This window comes from Pithys albifrons, chromosome 6, assembly GCF_047495875.1.
Source record: "Pithys albifrons albifrons isolate INPA30051 chromosome 6, PitAlb_v1, whole genome shotgun sequence".
NCBI lineage: Eukaryota > Metazoa > Chordata > Aves > Passeriformes > Thamnophilidae > Pithys > Pithys albifrons.
Genome location: NC_092463.1, coordinates 37,871,412 through 37,889,245, shown reverse-complemented (window position 1 = coordinate 37,889,245; position 17,834 = coordinate 37,871,412). Strand labels below are relative to the sequence as shown.

Sequence of the window (17,834 nt, the reverse complement as noted above, 5' to 3'; positions counted from 1 at the left end):
TACAACAATCATTTTGGGCTTAGGTTTGAGGGCAGGATGTCTAGCAGAAACATTGCTTTGTTTTTAAACTGTGATTATAGTGCTTGTTGAGCAGAATGCTTATACATGTTTTATTTTGTATCTAAGTGTATAAAATGGGAGCCGTTACATTTAGGTAAATAATGTAGTATCACGTAAAAATACTAGAAAACATGGTATCATTTAAATATTTATTGTTACATAATCTTCATCTTACTGTGTGTAAATTTTTTCACCAAGTTAGCAGCCAAAAAAAATATATACACCTGGATAGTCCTGAGTTTTAGAAACCATAGTCCAAGGCAATACAAAGTATTCATTCTCATGAAATATTTTGGCAGTCTGAACTGTGCTGAAATGTAATTACTTTCACAAGTAAAACTAGATACAATTCTTAGTAATATTTTTGTAACAGGCTTTATTGTTTACTTGAGATATTTACCTCTTGCAGAAGTTATCCTTTGTCTTGTGGAAACTAATACTCACTTCACTTCCAGTTTTGAAATATATTTGAATAGAATTTGCAGAATCTGTTACATTTTAAGATTGTCTACCAGGAATCACTCAGAAGTGCATTTGAATCTTTGAGTACTCAGACTGATAGAGTCAGTTGATGACTCCCTGTGTTCTGCTTAACACAAAGCAGTTTGATTTTTATCTATGAATATTCTCATCTGTTGGTGAAACATGCCCCTAAAAGAGAAAAAAAAAAAATTGTGTAAGTGAACCGGTATCCCCCACATCCATGGGATTCAATTTTTAAGGTGAAATAGGGGCAAAATGTTTTCAAACCCTAAAGACAAGAAAAACACTGTTCTACCACGGTTTGTGCTTTTGACAGGAGGTTGGATTTTTTAAATTTTATTTCCTCAACAGACATCAACAATAGGATTTTTTAAATGATTACCCATTTCTTCATTAATTTTATGCAAAATTAAGCTTTACACCATGAAAGCCTGAAGAACTATTAAAATTGGAGTTCACAGGTGACAAGCTATTTGTATTACACTATTTTGAAAATATCTTAGGAATTCAGAATGGCCACATCGTAATTTCCAAGGAAATTTCTGAATGTAGTGTTTTCTAAGAGATTCCTTGCTTAGAAAATTACTTCTTTCACCAGTGGAATACTGCTTTGATCTGATTTTTAATAATGTGTTCACTGTGAAACAGTGTTCAAAACTAAGAAGAAACAAATGTTTGGTGTAAACTGAACTTTTGTCCATGGTGGTGCACTTGATGAACCTGGACTTTCTTCTCTCAACACCATTTCACGTGTGCCTTCTAAGAGCTTTTCTCATGCCTTTCAACAACCACATTCCACCTAAGCCTTGGAGTCTGTCCCAGGGCATGTTGCCACTGAAATCATTGAAGTGGGAGCAATCATGCCATAGGAACAGTTAATCACACAAACCCACACTGTTTCTTCAGTGCTGCGTAGACTGCGAAAAATCTGAATCAACTAGTTTGTGTAGTGTTAGCAGCCCCAGATCCTGTTCTCTCTGAGAGACAAAATTTATAAGTCTAGAACATACAGCTGTTCCAAGCTTGCTCTGTGATGCCACACCATGAAGAAACAAAAGTAGAATAAGGAAAAAAACAAAATACTCATGATCAATAAAACTAGTTTCAGCATTAGCCTGATTTCATCTAGACTGCAACACCTCTGACATGGGCATGTCTACACCTTTACATCAAACAGCTCTTGGATTTAACCCAAACCTCTAAACTTCTCATCAATGCTGTGTAAGGGACTTGAAAATTACTTTTGCTATAAATAGGCGTACTGTTTGGAACTACACTCCAGGGCTGCTTGTGTTGTAATCCACCATAAAGTCATTACTGCACTATGATTCTGTCCATTTCTTGTAACTTGGCTTTTGTTTAAAAATAAGTTTTGCATGAGTGATAGCAAATATATTGTTTAATTTTTTTGTTGTTTACTTTTTGAAGGCATCCATTGGGCTGACACCTCGTATATGTGAGGTATTTTTTTTTCTTCACCTGCTTTTGTTTAATTGGTTTCATTTTCTTAATGTATTTTAAACGTACATGAACTTCTGGTTTGCGCAGGGCCTCTTTTCAAGGAAGGATGATTACTCAGACCAGACAGCATCTTGCAGGGTAAAGGTCAGGTAAGTTTGTCAGTGTTTTAGACAATGATATGAAAGCTTTCAACAGCATATTCCTGTGATCAAACTAAGTAAAGACTAGTTTATTTTGTTTCTGTTTTCTCAGATATAGTGATTTTGGAGAAAGGGGAAGAAGGTTTCCATCTCCGTATAGTTCTTTGGATTCAGTTTGTTCACTTTTACATAGACATCTGAAATAGAAGTGCAGTGAAAATTTACTTCCTGTTTGTTTAACTCTTTAATTTGAGCCATAGCCCTACATTCTGTTCTTATTCATCATTCCCGTGAACTTAGTCAAGCAGTATGTGTAGAAATCTGGGGATTTGAACACACTAGTGTGAAACGTCTATGTGATATTCAGGTAGGTACATTGTCTAAATTGTCTTTTTAATTGAGTGCATTTAACCTTTTTTTTGCTTTTCAGTTTCCTTGAAATCTATAATGAGCGTGTCCGAGATTTGTTAAAAGAGTCAGACCAAAAGAAACCTTATACACTTCGAGTCCGAGAACACCCTGAAACAGGACCATATGTACAAGGTGAGATGGGCTTCACAGTTAGAATCAGAACTGCAAGTAAATGTGGATCAGGTCTGTCTGTATCTTTGCATATATTCCTGACAGGTTTCAATTGCTTCTACTCTTGAAGAATTACTTTCCTCAAATGTTTTTCTTGTTAATATGAGCTTTGCTTCTGTTATCCTACTGGCTGCATGTCCTGCACTTTTCTGTTTGCTTTTCCAGGCGTAGGTCATATGTAAGCCATGGTATTTTCCTTTCTTTTCTTCTGAAAAAATGTTAATTTAATCAAGAAATCCACCAACATCAGCCCCAAATGGATTCTCCAGACCAGCCTAAGATCCCTCCATATCTGTTTTGGACCTTAGCAGCAGGATATACATTAAAAAAATAAAAGTAAATAAATTCAACTGTTTGATGCTGCAGATCAGGCACCAAATGGTTAAAATGTGTATTACCCAAGTGAGAACATGATAAGCTTCATTTTCTTTCATTAAACTACAAAAGTGCAGGGTACATAATGTAAGTGCATTGGCTTTTTAATTCACAGAATCATAGACTTACAGAGGCATAGAACATCCTGAGTTGGAAGGGACCCACAAGGATCTTTCAAGTCCAACTCCTGACCCTGCGCAGGACAGCCACATGAGTCACGCTCCAGTCTGAGAGTGTTGTCCAAACGCTTCTTGAACTCTGTCATGTGTGATGCTGTGACCACTTCCCTGGGGAGCCTGTTGCTGTGCCTGACCACTCTGGGTGAAGAACCTTGTCCTAATATCCAACCTAAACCTCCTCTGACACAACTTCAGGCCATTCCCTCAGGTTCTGTCCCTGATCACCACAGAGAAGAGATCAGTACCTGTCCCTCTGCTTCCCACCATGAGGAAGCTGTAGATTGCTATGAGGCCTCCCCTCACTCTCTTTTTCTCCAGGCTGAACAAACCAAGTTACCCTCAGCTGTTCCTCTTATGGCTTCTCCTCAAGACCCTTCACCAGCTTCTTTGCCCGCCTTTGGACACTCTCTAATGGTTTAATATCTTTCTCATATTGTGCCACCCAAAACTGCACACAATATCCAAGGTGAGGCCACTCCAGTGCAGAGCAGAGCAGGACAATCCCTCCCTCGACCAGCTGGCGATGCTGTGCCTGATGCCCCCCAGGACATGGTTGGCCCTCCTGGCTGCCAGGGCACTGCTGACTCATATTCAACTTGCCAGTGACCAGGACTCCCAGGTCCCTTTCTGTGGCACTGCTTTCCAGTATCTCCTTCCCCACTCTGTACCAATATCCAGGGTTGTCGTGGATGCAGAATCTGGCCCTTGTTTTTGTTAAACTTTATGTGGTCAGAGATTGCCCAGCCCTTTGATTTGTTAAGGTCTTTCTGCAGTGCCTCATGGCTATTAAGGTATTTAAAATACTGGGTTTTTTGTCCCTCACGGCACTGCCCAGCTTCAACTCCAATTAATCTTTGGCCACATAGATTTTCTCCCTACATTTTACTCCTTCACGCTTCTAACAGCAGCCTTGGATGGGTTTTTAAATTTTCAGTGAATCATAGCTTTCAAATCATGCCACAGACAGCAGATGTACAATGAAGAGAGATGTATCTTTTCCCATTTCAGTTGCCTTTCTTATTATATTCCTTCTCTCGTTTTTCTACTTTGAGTTCATTTTCAGTTTTGGTTGATGCCTTCACCTCTGGGTCTCACATAGCTTTCAGTTGCAATTTCGCCTTTGGTACTTTGTAAACTGATTGGCTTCTGGTGTGAAGTTTGCCGGTTACATGGCTGTGCATCTGACCAGCTGACAAAAGGCACATCTCACAGTCAGTGCACCAGTGCAGAATCATACCGAGTAGCTTTACAGTGGAGATCAGAGGAAGAGCCTCTTCCAAACTGATGCAAGTTTCATAAATTAATGAGTTTGTTTAGGAAATAAAGGAATACATTTCCTTTTCAGTTTGCCTTATACCTAGTGCGCAGAATTCCAAAGTTGACTCTGGTATCACTGACTCTTCAACTGCTTGGCTGGCCACGAAGTGGGGAGTAACCTCTGAAGGTTATGCAATTAGTACACAAAATGCATATCACACAGAATTTTGTGGGTCTCGTCACATCAGATTTATTGTGAGTTTTAAACAGAGTTCTTGTCTCAGTTTGTTTTGTGAATGTCTTTTGTTCTTCCTGGTTCACTTTCTGTTTCTTTATTACAGTATTACGTATCAGATTGTTATCCTCACTTCAGAGATTAAGGCAAAATGTGACGACAGATAGGGTGACTTGACTGTGTGTTTGAGGAGACCCTGGAATTCCCATCTTTGGTTCCATGGACACCTACTGTATTGGTCATAGTACATCTCACAACCAGTGGTTGTTACCAATTCCTCCTCTTCAAGTTTGAAATCACTGCTTGAAAATATTAAACTTGCACAGTCTTATACACAAGGGCATAACCAGCATTCTGGTTGTTTCAGCTGTGCTTTCCCAACATATCAGTGTCTTGTTAAGGAGAGTTGGAAAATAAATGAATGGATGGTCTCATTAGTATGGTAAACTTACCATTCTTTGAAAAGCAGATTCGTAGACATTTGGCCTTTAATTGAGGTCTTTCCAAGATTCTCTTTCTACCTACCTGGTTATCAGAGAACTTCATTGTGGGTGGAGTACAGATACTAATTATTTTCTTTTAGCAGTTGCTCATTCACTGCACAAGGAAAGGTCTTTAAACTGCTTCCTTCCTTGGTAATTTCCATCCCTTTTCTCAGGCATTATATCTCTAGTGATTCCTTGGCTGCATATAATGGAGTTTCCCTGTTCTAAAAGAAAATACAGTTATAGCTTCTGCCAATGGGCTGACTTGCCCTTTGTCACTATTTTGTCTTCTTCTGGAACCTCCCAGGCCAATTCTGTCACTTCTTTTTCAATTCTTTAGTGACCTTTTGTTGTGGAGTTTTGGGAGGTTTTTTGGTTGGTTGGTTTTGTTCAGTTTGTTGGTTTTTTTCCTTTTTCATTTACTCCATTTGAATAAGGATTTTATACTTGGACACAATTGAAAATTAGAACAATTTTATGCTAGTGTTCTGAAATGTGCTGTAGAAGCTCTCAGTTGATTAGATTTTGTAAACTAAGAGGAAAAGATATTGGCAAAAGATTGACCTAAGTAATACTTTCCACTTTTGGCCACAGCTGTAAATTCAGTTTAATAATTTATTTTAGAAGATTCTCTCCCTCTGTATGTTACAACAGCCTGAAAAAATAATTGTGTTAATGCCTGTAAGAAAAATTTTAACTTTAATGGTATGATTCACATTTTTCAAAAAACTGATCACATGCATGAAAAATGAAGTAATTTCTCAGCTGAAGGTATCGTGGGCTGTATCTAAATGCTGTTGTGAGCCCATGTGAACAGAAGTCATTTCAGGCTGGTGAGACAGTGGCTTAGGGCAACAGTTAACATAGTTCTTTTTTTTTTAGATGTGTATATAAATACACATTGATAAATAACTTTGCCTGTATACAGCTTATGCAATGAAGAATTATGACAGTTGGCCTTATGTGAGATAGCCCTGGTGTCTGTCGGGGAAAGGGGCTGACAAAGAAGGTGTGATGGCTTGTTTTGGAGCTGCATTCAGTAGCTCACCTCAAAAATAAGCAGCAGTGACAAAGTCCAGAGGTCTGTTGAATGCAGGTGATTTTAGCAAGATGAAATTCAAGAAGAAGAGGTTCACAGCACTGGTACAAAGTGCCCTCTCAACTGCAGCAATATATTGCTGCAATTAACAATTGCTGAGCCCAGTAATGAGGGCTTCCTATGTGTTGGTGTAGTCTTTGGCAATTTTATACTTAGTGTTCATGCAGGATCAGAGTGCAAGAGTATCATTTCCAATAGTTAGATGGCTGATATCAAAATTATCAGCAAGTTTACTAGAAGGGCAGCTTATTTTGTGTTTCTCTTCCAGGCGGTTTGCTGGATGGGAGAAATAAAAATGGTGAATATCAACAAGGCTCAGAATTTTCCATTGTTTCTCATAGATCAAACAAGTTAAGGACTAGCATCTGTATTTGCATCATACTTCTTGCAACAATCAGCAATTAAAGGTTTGCTGACTTTGATCAGAAGCTCCCCAGTGTATCTTTAGTTTCAGTTGTGTGTTCAGTGTCAATGATATCCAGAGTACAGTTAGCAGGGGATGAAGAACAGAGAGTAAAATCAGAAAATCCCTTTAAGGATGCTTAGATGCTCTGGGAAATGCAATTTTCATTTGCAAGTCCACTCAGGAAGTCCCAGCTCTGAACACTGAGTATTTTAATAGTTTCCAGCCCATCGTTTTTCCATGTAAAGGCTGAGAGATTGTAGCCTTTAAAATGCTGAAAGTGTTTCAGTGCTTTGGATTGGAATCGTTTCAAACTTCTCCCTCACAGATGGTTGCACTGTTAAGGAATCAGCCTCTCTTAAATCAGGAAATGATGCAATCTATTTTATTACTCTGAGACAGATTTCTGGGAGATATTCTTTCTTACTCCAAGGCCGATTTCTAGACGAGCAAGTGTTTTTGGTCTTTCTATGGGATTTGAAAATTACCTTTTTCTAACAGCCAATAGAACCCTTTGTCATTTCTTTTCAAGCAACATTTACAATATTTCATTAGTCTTATCAAAAACCTAAACGTTTTAAAGTCTGTGCTAGATTCACTATTCCAGTGCTTATAGAAATGTAGGCAGGTAAGAATTTCTTCCATGCCTCTATTTTATAACTGGATTTTTATGCAGTAAAATATGACCCTGACAAAGGGTCTGGGAAAACAGTGTAGATAGTTTCCATATTCTGAGCTTTGAAGATCCCAGTGCTGCTGGAACAATAACGGGCCTCTTTCTCAAATGGAAAATGTGATGACTTCTGGCGTTAATGTATTGTAAAGGGACACTGGAGAGCAGAAGAAATACTTTTGTTTGAAAATCATTCTGTGCTTTGTGTGTGTGCAAGTGTGCATGCATGCACACTGCAGTTAGGGATTTTTTTAAAAAATATGGGTGATTCAAAAATCCTTTTTATTTCTTTATATGTATCAGTTGTTAAGGGACTAAAGGAATTTCCCATCTTTGGCTTAGATTTTGCTTTCATTTAAAGCTAAACAAGCTGTTGCCATGTAAGGATAGACTCTAAAAATGTCAGAAGTACTTATTTCAGTCTTGTTGAATTCTATATTAATCTCGACTTACATTCTAGCAGTTGATAAATTATTTGATCCAAGTAAATCAAATTTTTTTCAGTACTTTGCCTTCCCCCACACTTTTGTAGTCTGTAATAAAACTGTCCAAACCTAAATCTGTGGAGACGGAGAAAGTTGCCCTGGATTCCAGCTGTGAGATAAAACTTTCTGCACAAGAGTGTTTTCCTTGGTATTGTATGACAAAAAGTAAGGTGTTTTTTAAGAAGTCACTGCAGTACAAGTGATAGATAAGCATTTCCATAAAATGGAAATGAGGCATATTAAACTAGATTTATGGGAAATACAAGCCTGTTAAGGATAATTTCGTATGTCTGCTGGAATCTGCGTTTTCAAGGAGCGGGCAGTGCCGGGACAGCACAGCAGCAACACTGCCCTCCGCTGGGGCTCGCCTGGGCACCACCACCCCCGACACAACAGGCTCTGATGCAGGGTGTTTAAGGGGTTCCCCCGCACTTAAAAATAAAATTTAAAAAAACCCCAACCAAACAAAAAGAACTCCCACCAAACTGAAAGCAGAAAACAAGAAAGGCCAGATGTTTCGTATAGTTACTTGGACAGATCCCTCAAAAACCTTTTGAGAAAAGGGCATGAAGACTCCTAAGTTCAGGCTGAATCCTAGCTAAGTATGTGGTAAATATTCACAGGGTTCTGAATTCTGTTGTTGTGTGAGCAGAGCCATTACCCAGAGGCAATGGCAAAAAGCTTCTGTACAGGATCTGCATGCAATTAGTAGCAGTGACATAGTTGAACATTTCTTATGGAATTAAAGTTATACTGGCTTTTAAGTGACATTGTTCTGCAGAGAAGTTGTAAAAAGATCTGCACTTTGAAGGTACAAGGCATTTTTTTATACTCATGTCACTGCATCACTGAAGGATGGACTCCAATTTTTAATTTTATTTTTTAAAAATCAAACAGTTGTGATTTTTTAAAATAAAAGTTACTGCAGGTAAGAGACTACTTCTGGAATAGACTGGCATCTTGGCAGAAGGTCCTTATGCTCCTGATGTTGGGTAAATTGTTGGATAAACTGGCTGAAACTTCCTGAGAAAGCTGTATATTTAACTCTTCTTGACTCTTTGGCAGGATTGACTCAGCATTTAGTTACAGACTACAAGCAAGTTGTAAAACTTCTAGAAGAAGGAATAGCTAAAAGGTATTTTATATAACAAACCAGCTCCACCTGTATCTAACTCTTCTTTCACCATCTGCTAATTTCATTGATGCTTATTTTACTGACCATGTTGCCAATGCTTTGTCATGGCAGGATGGCAGATTTGCTGATCCTGCATAGGACATGCATGTAAGTTGTTTTGTATCCTCGTATTATCTGCAGTAAGAGATACAAGCACCATGAAGTTGTTTCTTCAAAACTGATCCCATGCTGACTTACCTACAGAATTCAACCATCTGTCCGTGATAAAAAATGCAAGCCAAGAAAACATTTTGCTGTAAACAGGCATCTGTTTTTCCCCTTCACTTGCTCATGACACTTTGGACTATATAACTTTCAACTCACTTGTTAGTGTAATTTAGTCATCTAAACCTGCTGAAAATACAGGGTATATTTATTTTCCAGAAGTATTTGGATCATAATTATTTAATTTCTAGAAATATTTTTTAAGTTCTTGGTTGAAATCATCTGTTTGCTATGAGAGAACTGTGGGGGTTTGGCACAGTGGTGAACCCAATGGTTTCGACTCTCAAAACACTCTTTTATCTCCTTAACAAGAAGCCTTGAATATCTTTACAACTGCCATTACAGCAATGGAAAAAGTAATATTTGAAAGGATCCTCTACATGCAAATTACAGGTCTAAAATTGATATTAAGTCTTATCATAAGAGTAGTCAAGATTTTAGAATAACAATGATGCTGGAAAGTAAATAAAAACTAAGCTGCATTACCACAAAAAAAAAAAACATAGAGTATACATCAGAATTAAATTTTGCTGCTTCTGCTTATAGCAAGCAATAGATGCAGCTCTATGGTAAGAAAAGACTATTTCAGAGCAACAGAATTCCAGTCTGTCTGCTAGTGAAATCCTTCAGTTGTCTCATTAATAAGGAAATGGAAGATGTAAAGGAAACAAAATCAGAGGTGCAGTGTTTTGTATGTTTTTGTGATGCTGAAGTTTCCATCTATGCCATTTTGAATAAAACAAAGCAACAACTTCTTTTTCTGAGTATTCCTTCCAAAACTTACTTGGAATATACAGGAGGCTTCTGTTTTCCTCTAGTCTTTATTTTTATTAAGTATTCTGCAGAGTATTTGTTAGCACATTATAAATGCAATCAAAACAATTTAAAACATCTGCAGTCTGGGAAATTATGCCAAATATACATCAGCAGAATCTTACAGATAAAGAAAATGGTGAACAGGTTGCAATTGCCCCATGTGTCTGGAGGCAGCAGAGGAACAGATGGGGCATGATGGCTTCAGATCTGGCTGTACAGGAAAGATAGGAGGGGGCCTCTCCCTTTGCACATGAGTAACGCCTTTCACGGAGCAGAGGATAACCTCTCAACTAGTAGCAAACAAAGTTTGTTGAAGGCATTTTTAATACCAGCTGGTCATCTCCAGCTCTGCTTTGACTGCACCTGCCCATCATAAAATAAACAAATAGGATTTTCAATAAGCAATTTTGTTGTTACTCTCAGTGCTATTTTTTTTCTCTTGATGCTTTACAAGACTCAGTTTCAAGTACTTCATATTAAAATTTTTATAATGCAGCAAATACAAATTTCTAAAAGTATGATCCAGGTTCTGTGTAAAGCAAAACAACTAGTGAATCTAGGTAATACTATCAGAACAGTTAAGAATATTAAAATGTGCACCACATATCATGATGAAACAGAATATATGTGTAACTAACACATATATCCTCCCATAAAAATGTTCAAATGGATTGTGAGTAGCTGAAATGTGAACTTGCCCTCCAATTACCTTGTGTATTGTTGGAAGTGGGAAGTGAGTACTAATCTTTCCTCCTCCAAATCCTGAGACACTTTCTGTTTCTCTTTTGCTTTATAAACTTCAGTGCTGTTCCTTTATATTCTTTGTCCACTGTGGAGCTGTTTTCTGTCATCTACCCTTTATCTAATTGTTTGTCTTCCTCCTCCAACATCTGGAGACTAGTTGATGCTCTCCTGCTACCTCAGCTTAGGCTCTCTTTTATAAGCATGATGCACTAGGCTGCCTGTAGCTTTTGGCAGTGCCTGCTCACATGGCTGTGGAGGAGGCATAGGAAGCAGGGAGGAGGCCAGTGCCTGCATGCTGTGGACATTCAGCAGTGTATGCACGACTGCAGCTCTCTGCTCTCTGGTGCAACTGGTCCCCACAGTGCTCTGGCAGCTGGGCTCGTAAAAAAGGCATGCTACCACACTCCTTTTCTGTACTGCTAAAATTACCTACTGCTGTTGTATGCTTGGCAAAATTGATGCTAAAGGCTGCATATACAGGCAATGCTCAAAGCAAGTTATAAGAGCGACAAAAGAAAAAAATCTGTGACCTGGCTTCTGCCCTAGGCACAGTCCTGCTTTCTTTGGGTTTGTCCACTTAAAACAGTAATAAAGAAAGTAGAATTTCCAAAAGATTCACAACAGAGACAGTGGGATGGTGCTGCTGCTCCTCCTCCTGAGCCAGGTACCTGCTTGCCAGAGTGCAGTGGGTCAGAGCACTAGAGCCATGTGACCAGTCCATCCATGTCATAAAGTCAAGCAAGTGCCACACAGTGAATTACAGTGTTCATTTACTCACATGTAGACTGGTTAACCTCACTGGACTCCTCTCACAGTGTAAAAGAGCTGTATCAGCCCTTTGACATAAAAGAGGCCCAGAAGTGGGGTATGAAGCTTTTTGGACCATCTGGAAGTGGCAAGGAATAAAAATGGGGACAACATGGAGAAAATGTGCTGGGCTGCTACATTCAGTGGTGTTAGGGGTGAGCTGTTTGATGCTATTGCTGGCTGTACTTCTTCTTCCATGCTTACACAACACCTTACACCTGTGCTGTAAGGTTGCTTTAAGATATTTCTTCAGAGGGCTGCTGTGGACAGAAACACCTCTAATAAATCTCAGTTTCCTCCCTTCTAGGTTCTCTGCCAAATGCTCTGTGATCAGATCCAAGAATGCAGCCTGCCATGTTCTCTAAGTTTCACATTCCTGTGTTCACTTATTTGCTGTGTTGTTTTGTATTTCCCTGAATACAGGGAAATAACTCTTTGTAATTGAATGGTTTGTTCTTCTTTATAGGATCACAGCAGCTACACATATTCACAGTGCCAGCAGCAGATCCCATGCTATCTTCACCATCCACTACACTCAGGTTAGCTAAAAATAATCCAACTTCCTTTTCACGCTCAAAAGCATTGTTCAGTGTGTTGTGCATTGTTTACTTGTCACTGTTTTGTGCTGTTTGTAATAATCTCCGTGGAAACTATTACTTATTTCCTTTGGATTGTGCTGCAGATGTGTTATACTTCCTACACCACCTGATGCGTTGAGTGTTTACTGAAGCATTCTGTTCTTTTGTGCAAGCTTATAGTCAGAAGTGGTGCCAAAGACTCACTTTAAAAAGAAAAGTTTCAGTTTTAATCAGCACTTTGAAATGCAATACCCCTTCTAGGATCCTGTGAAAATTGTGTGCAAATATGTTTGAAGTTATGTTTTGTCACACTGGTTTAGGATCCTTAATTGAAGTATAGCATTAGTTTAACACCAAAATTTTGTATCTGTCCAGCTTTTTAGATGTCCTCTTAGCATTTGGCATCCAGTTCTCTCCCAGAGACAATGCAGCCTTTCTCTGGAGAAGTTATATCCTTCCTTGGCAGGGAACTCATTTAGTGATCCAATAGACCTTTTCTATCTCACACATCTAACATCCTGTAATCACAGAACATTTTGGGTTATTTTTCCATAGTTTCACAAAAGATCTTTGGAATACACTAGTGGAAAATAACACTGCAAGATCTACAAGAAAGCCTTTCACAGTCACTAGGCAGTAAATTTTTTTTCAAGTGGAAATTGGCATAGAGGGCAGTTTCTCTATCAGGTGAAAAAGCTGTTGAGTTAATGGTTTGAACATCGTCAGAGGGTCAAGGCCACAAAGAAAGGCAGTGAGACAGTCATATGTACAACTCAGTTTCAAACAAAAGAGCATATCAATTTTATTTTCATTAATTAATTAAGAGAGATAATCTTCTTTATTTATGTTTTCTCTTCAGGCTATATTGGAGAACAATCTTCCCTCTGAAATTGCAAGCAAGATCAATTTAGTGGACCTTGCAGGCAGGTAATAATATAGTGAAGGGCAAAGAGGTAATTTTGTTCATGTGCCAAAAGTTCTGAAGTCTGATCTTAGCTATACATTTCAGTGAGGAACACGTGGTTGTGCCAGATGTGACAGAGAGCACAAAGATGGAAGTTGTGCTGAGGAGTTATAGAACAGGACTTCTTTTTTCTCAAGAATGTGAATTCATGATTGTATGATTGTAGAAAGTAGAATTGAGTCATCTGTACTGAGCCAGTCTACCCTTGCAGAGTTGTGAAATGTATTTTGTTCTGTTAAATTCAGAACCGCTATCATTGGGTTGCCCAGTTCAGACTTGAATTTATGTTTTGTATGTCTTGAACAGAATCTTGCATCAATAGCCTTTGCTCATTGTTGTTTGGACTTTCTGAAATAGAGGACAATATAAAGTATTCAAAGCATATGGGTTTTTAACTCCAAAGCTCATAATTTCTGATTTCTTGTATTTCTTGAAAATATACGTAATGTTTTCATATTGACTGTATCTTAATAATTAAGCATTTTTGTTTATTTTGCATTGTCTTTTTCATGCTTGCATGCCACAGTGAAAGAGCTGATCCCAGTTACTGTAAAGATAGAATTACTGAAGGTGCCAATATTAACAAGTCACTAGTTACACTTGGAATTGTCATATCCACTTTAGGTAAGCACATTAGTTCTTTATATTGAAGGGTAGTGATAAAAACATATGACTTGCTTACCATGGGTTATGTCTTAATGTTTATTTGCGTTTACTGCAAAAAGCTGAACAGAGCAGCTGTGGTGTGTTCATAAACTGTCATGACATCTGAGAAAATTAAATAGGCATGACAGAGAAAATTAAACAAGCTCTGTGATATTTCCCAAGCTCTGTGACATTTCTCCTGCAGCCCAAAATTCCCAGCTGTGCGGCAGCTGCCAGAGCATTAGCACCATCGGGAGCGAAGGGGAGAGCAGCCATGCGGACGGTGCCTCCCCAGGCGGCGGCAGTGGGAGCAGGAGATCGGCTTACATCCCGTACCGCGATTCCATCCTCACCTGGCTCCTCAAGGACAGTCTGGGCGGCAACTCCAAGACCATTATGATTGCCAGTGAGTTTGCTTTCTGGTAACTGTTAGCACTACATTGCACCTTTAGCATACATCTCCACTGCAGTGAGAAGACAGATACATCACTTAGATTCTGTCCTCGTAAAGATTTTCATAAATGCTTCATAGAATACTCCAGAAAATGAAAAGGCATGCTGATTGTGCATGTTTAAGAGTTCCCAAGAGATGTTAAGTGATTTAGTCAGTTATAAGTACAGCCTTGAGAAGACGTTCTCTGTGAGCTTAGTGAAATAACCCTAAGGATATTTTTGTTTTGCTTTTAAAGAAGCAAGACTAAAAAAAATACATTTTTGAAAAATGATGGGTTAAACTGATTTCTTTTTAAATTTGGGTTTATTTTCTAATTTTTTGTCTGTAGCCATCTCTCCTGCCAGCTCCAGCTACAATGAGACCATGAGTACCTTGAGATATGCTTCAAATGCCAAAAACATTATTAATAAGCCCAGAGTGAATGAGGTGAGACCTTGAGTTCTGCTTTTCATTTTTGTCCCATTTTGTTACATGTGTTGTTTAAGGTTTATTCAAAATACCTGCTCTGTGAATAAAGTTCTTGGTTCTTTTTCTCCATGTTAGTGAGAGCTAGGTAAGAGCCTGGATATTACAGAAATAATTTCCTTGATCCCCTGCAGTTAAAAACATTTAGAATTTCACACCTATTTTGCATTCTTCATCTCTGTCCATTGAGTTTCAATCACCTTTCTCTTTGAACTGGCATGACATATATGTTTAATCTATGTCTTCATCCTAAATATTGGTAAAGTTACAGATCTGTTAGGATTATTTGTCACATTTAACCTGTTACTATAAATGTGTAACCCTTGCAACCCTTCCCTTTAAATGAACACTGGTAAGGTTGCAGTGAAGAATTCAAAAGTTAATATGCCAGGCCTAAGGTAACCTATGTAGTGTCAATTTGTCTTCATTTTATTGTTCACAAAATAATGAAGACTTCAACTACATGGGAGCTATTTTGAAGATAAATCCTTAGAAGTAGTGACATATTCAGCTAGTCATGATGGGGCCAAATGCTATGGTAGGGCTGTGTTCAGAGAAGCAATGGAGCCAAGTTTATGGGGAAAGAGAACCTATTCAAGATGGGAACCACGTCCCCCTAGGCAGTACATCCCAGGGGCTGGCAGAGTGAAGCAAGGAGTGTGGCTGTGAGTTTGCCTGTTATCATCTCCTCCTGGCTATTGGAATATTTCTGCATTGATTTCTTTAGACAGAATTTTTTTAAGAATGACTTTTCCAATGGTCTGTTTCAATGTTTCAGGATGCAAATGTGAAACTGATCAGAGAACTGAGAGAAGAAATTGATAGATTGAAAACTATGCTGATGAGCTTTGAACTGGTAAGTAGCAACACTTCCCTGCTGGAGCTGTTATGTTACCTTAGGTAGCTGCAGTACCTTACTTTCATTTGATCTGTTTATCTCTCCGTGTTTATTGTAACTGGAGGGAAATTAAACTGTTGTCTGAGTGATTTTACAATTATTATGTTAACTGCATTTCTGTCATTTCTCCTTTTTCTATCATTATATTGATGAACCTGAAGTATAAGCAGTCATATAATGATTCAAAAGGATTTCCTTGCCTTTCATGGAGTTGGATGGTTTTTCTGTTCAGAAATACCATGAAATAGAAATATTTTATTTTTATGGGTATGGAAGCACCAAGACAGTACAAAATATTAATCATTGATGTAATTTTCCTGCCAGACTCGTGAACTAGTTACCTCAAAAGTATCTTGGAGGTTCTACCCTGCCTGAATGCTCTTTCCCCCAAAAGTAGTTGTGAACATCTTTGAGCCCTCACCATACAGATTACATCCCTGGTGTTTTTCTCCTTTTGAATGATAATAGTGTCTTGGTGTTCCAAGCCATGGGGAGAATGTTTTGCTGGGAGGGACAGGAACTACACTCTGGGATTTATTTACACAGAAGTATCTCTCTGTTATTGTTTTTTCACCAGTTCTTTACCCCCCAAAATTGGATCCAATAACTAGAGAAATGTATGTTAGATGCTAGAAGGCAGGATGTGTATTTTATCTTTTCTTCTGAGTTCATCACCTTAAAGTGCTTGCTAGTTTTGAATAAGGAAACTAACACATAGATCTTGGTGGCTTTTTTTTTGTACAGAGGAATTCCAGTCCATCTTGGAGTGATGACAGGGATGGAAATCTGACTGAACTGGTCCTTCAGAACGAAATGAAGGTCCGTATGATTTACTTGATGCTGTAACTATTTACTGTTTTACTAGACCAGTCGGAATAACACTAGTTCTGAAACTAGTTCTCTGGCTCTGAAACCACAGTGAAAATGTTTTTGTCTTAATCCTTTCCTTTCTGCTCTGAAATGCAGGAAACTGCCATTCTTAATGCATGTGGAGTACACTCTGCCAATTTATGATGAAAGTCTCGTGTCCTTATAGGAACATAGTCCATTGTGTATCACTAAGTCTGCAACATCTACTTCTTGTTTAAAAGCTGTCTCAATATACCACAGTAATTCATTATACTGAGTCTGTGCCTTCCAAGATTAAACTTTTCCAATCTATTCAAATGCAATTATTGTGCACTGACTCAAATTACTCAGAAGATTTGGTCACTGGTGACCTGGAAAAGTTTTGAAGACCTTAAGTTTGTTTTTCTCAAAGACAGGCAAAATAACTTGTTAGTATGATCAAGCCTCTTTCTGACATTCTGGGAATGAGTGTCCAATAGATTAAAGTGGTGGTAGTACAGTTTTGACCCAATTTTTTTGTTGCCAGAGAAATGTGCTGCAATTGGAAATATACCTGTTATATTTCTAATTGCAGCTGGTGAAAGAATTTTCATCCAATAACAGGGAACAATGCTGAACTTTCTGAAGAAATTTATGTCTGAGAAAAATTAATCTGCCTAGTGAGTGAAACAGTTTCTTCTCCTATTCTTTTAGATTGAGCAATTGACCAAAGACTGGACAAGTAAGTGGACAGACCGGAAAGCCATCATGGAGGAATACAGTGTGGACATCAACAAAGAAAAAGCTGGAGTAACAATAGATTCTAGTTTACCTCATCTAATGGCCATGGATGATGACATCCTCAGCACAGGAGTGGTGCTATATCATCTCAGAGTGAGATACTGTCACTTGTCTTATTTGACCCTTTAATTTGAAAACTTCTGTTTTCTTTGGAAATGGAGAGTCGTTAGGGTGACATTACAACAACAGCTATCAAAAAGTGAAGGTCACAGATCACAAGACATATAATGGGGGAAAAAGGCAGAAAATTCAGGAAAATGGAGGAGAAGAATTCATATATGAATTGACCTTGAATTTGTATAGAAAGATAAGTTTACCTCTTAAGAATGCATGTGTAAACTATTCAATAATGTATCATAAGCAAAGAAAAATAAATTAGGCATTAGTAGTTTGTCCACCAAGCATGAGGACAGTTGTGTGCATGTATGTGTAAACATAAAGGTTGGTGCTTGAAGTATACCAGACATACGGAAGACTTGTATATGTATAGATAAAAGTAAGCTTTAACAAAAACAAGA

The 17,834-nt window shown here is 38.3% G+C and overlaps 1 protein-coding gene across 1 annotated transcript in view; it reads left to right on the top strand.

Moving 5' to 3' along the window:
* STARD9 (StAR related lipid transfer domain containing 9) overlaps positions 1 to 17,834 on the top strand; it is an 86,324-nt gene that overhangs the window by 24,177 nt on the left and 44,313 nt on the right. Inside the window, exons 4-15 of the mRNA XM_071558323.1 lie at positions 1,972 to 2,004; positions 2,092 to 2,153; positions 2,575 to 2,687; positions 8,983 to 9,052; positions 12,150 to 12,222; positions 13,121 to 13,188; positions 13,752 to 13,849; positions 14,076 to 14,276; positions 14,653 to 14,750; positions 15,568 to 15,645; positions 16,432 to 16,506; positions 17,230 to 17,409. Of these exons, the coding sequence (XP_071414424.1) occupies positions 1,972 to 2,004; positions 2,092 to 2,153; positions 2,575 to 2,687; positions 8,983 to 9,052; positions 12,150 to 12,222; positions 13,121 to 13,188; positions 13,752 to 13,849; positions 14,076 to 14,276; positions 14,653 to 14,750; positions 15,568 to 15,645; positions 16,432 to 16,506; positions 17,230 to 17,409 (1,149 nt within the window). The remainder of the gene's footprint in view (positions 1 to 1,971; positions 2,005 to 2,091; positions 2,154 to 2,574; positions 2,688 to 8,982; positions 9,053 to 12,149; positions 12,223 to 13,120; positions 13,189 to 13,751; positions 13,850 to 14,075; positions 14,277 to 14,652; positions 14,751 to 15,567; positions 15,646 to 16,431; positions 16,507 to 17,229; positions 17,410 to 17,834) is intronic.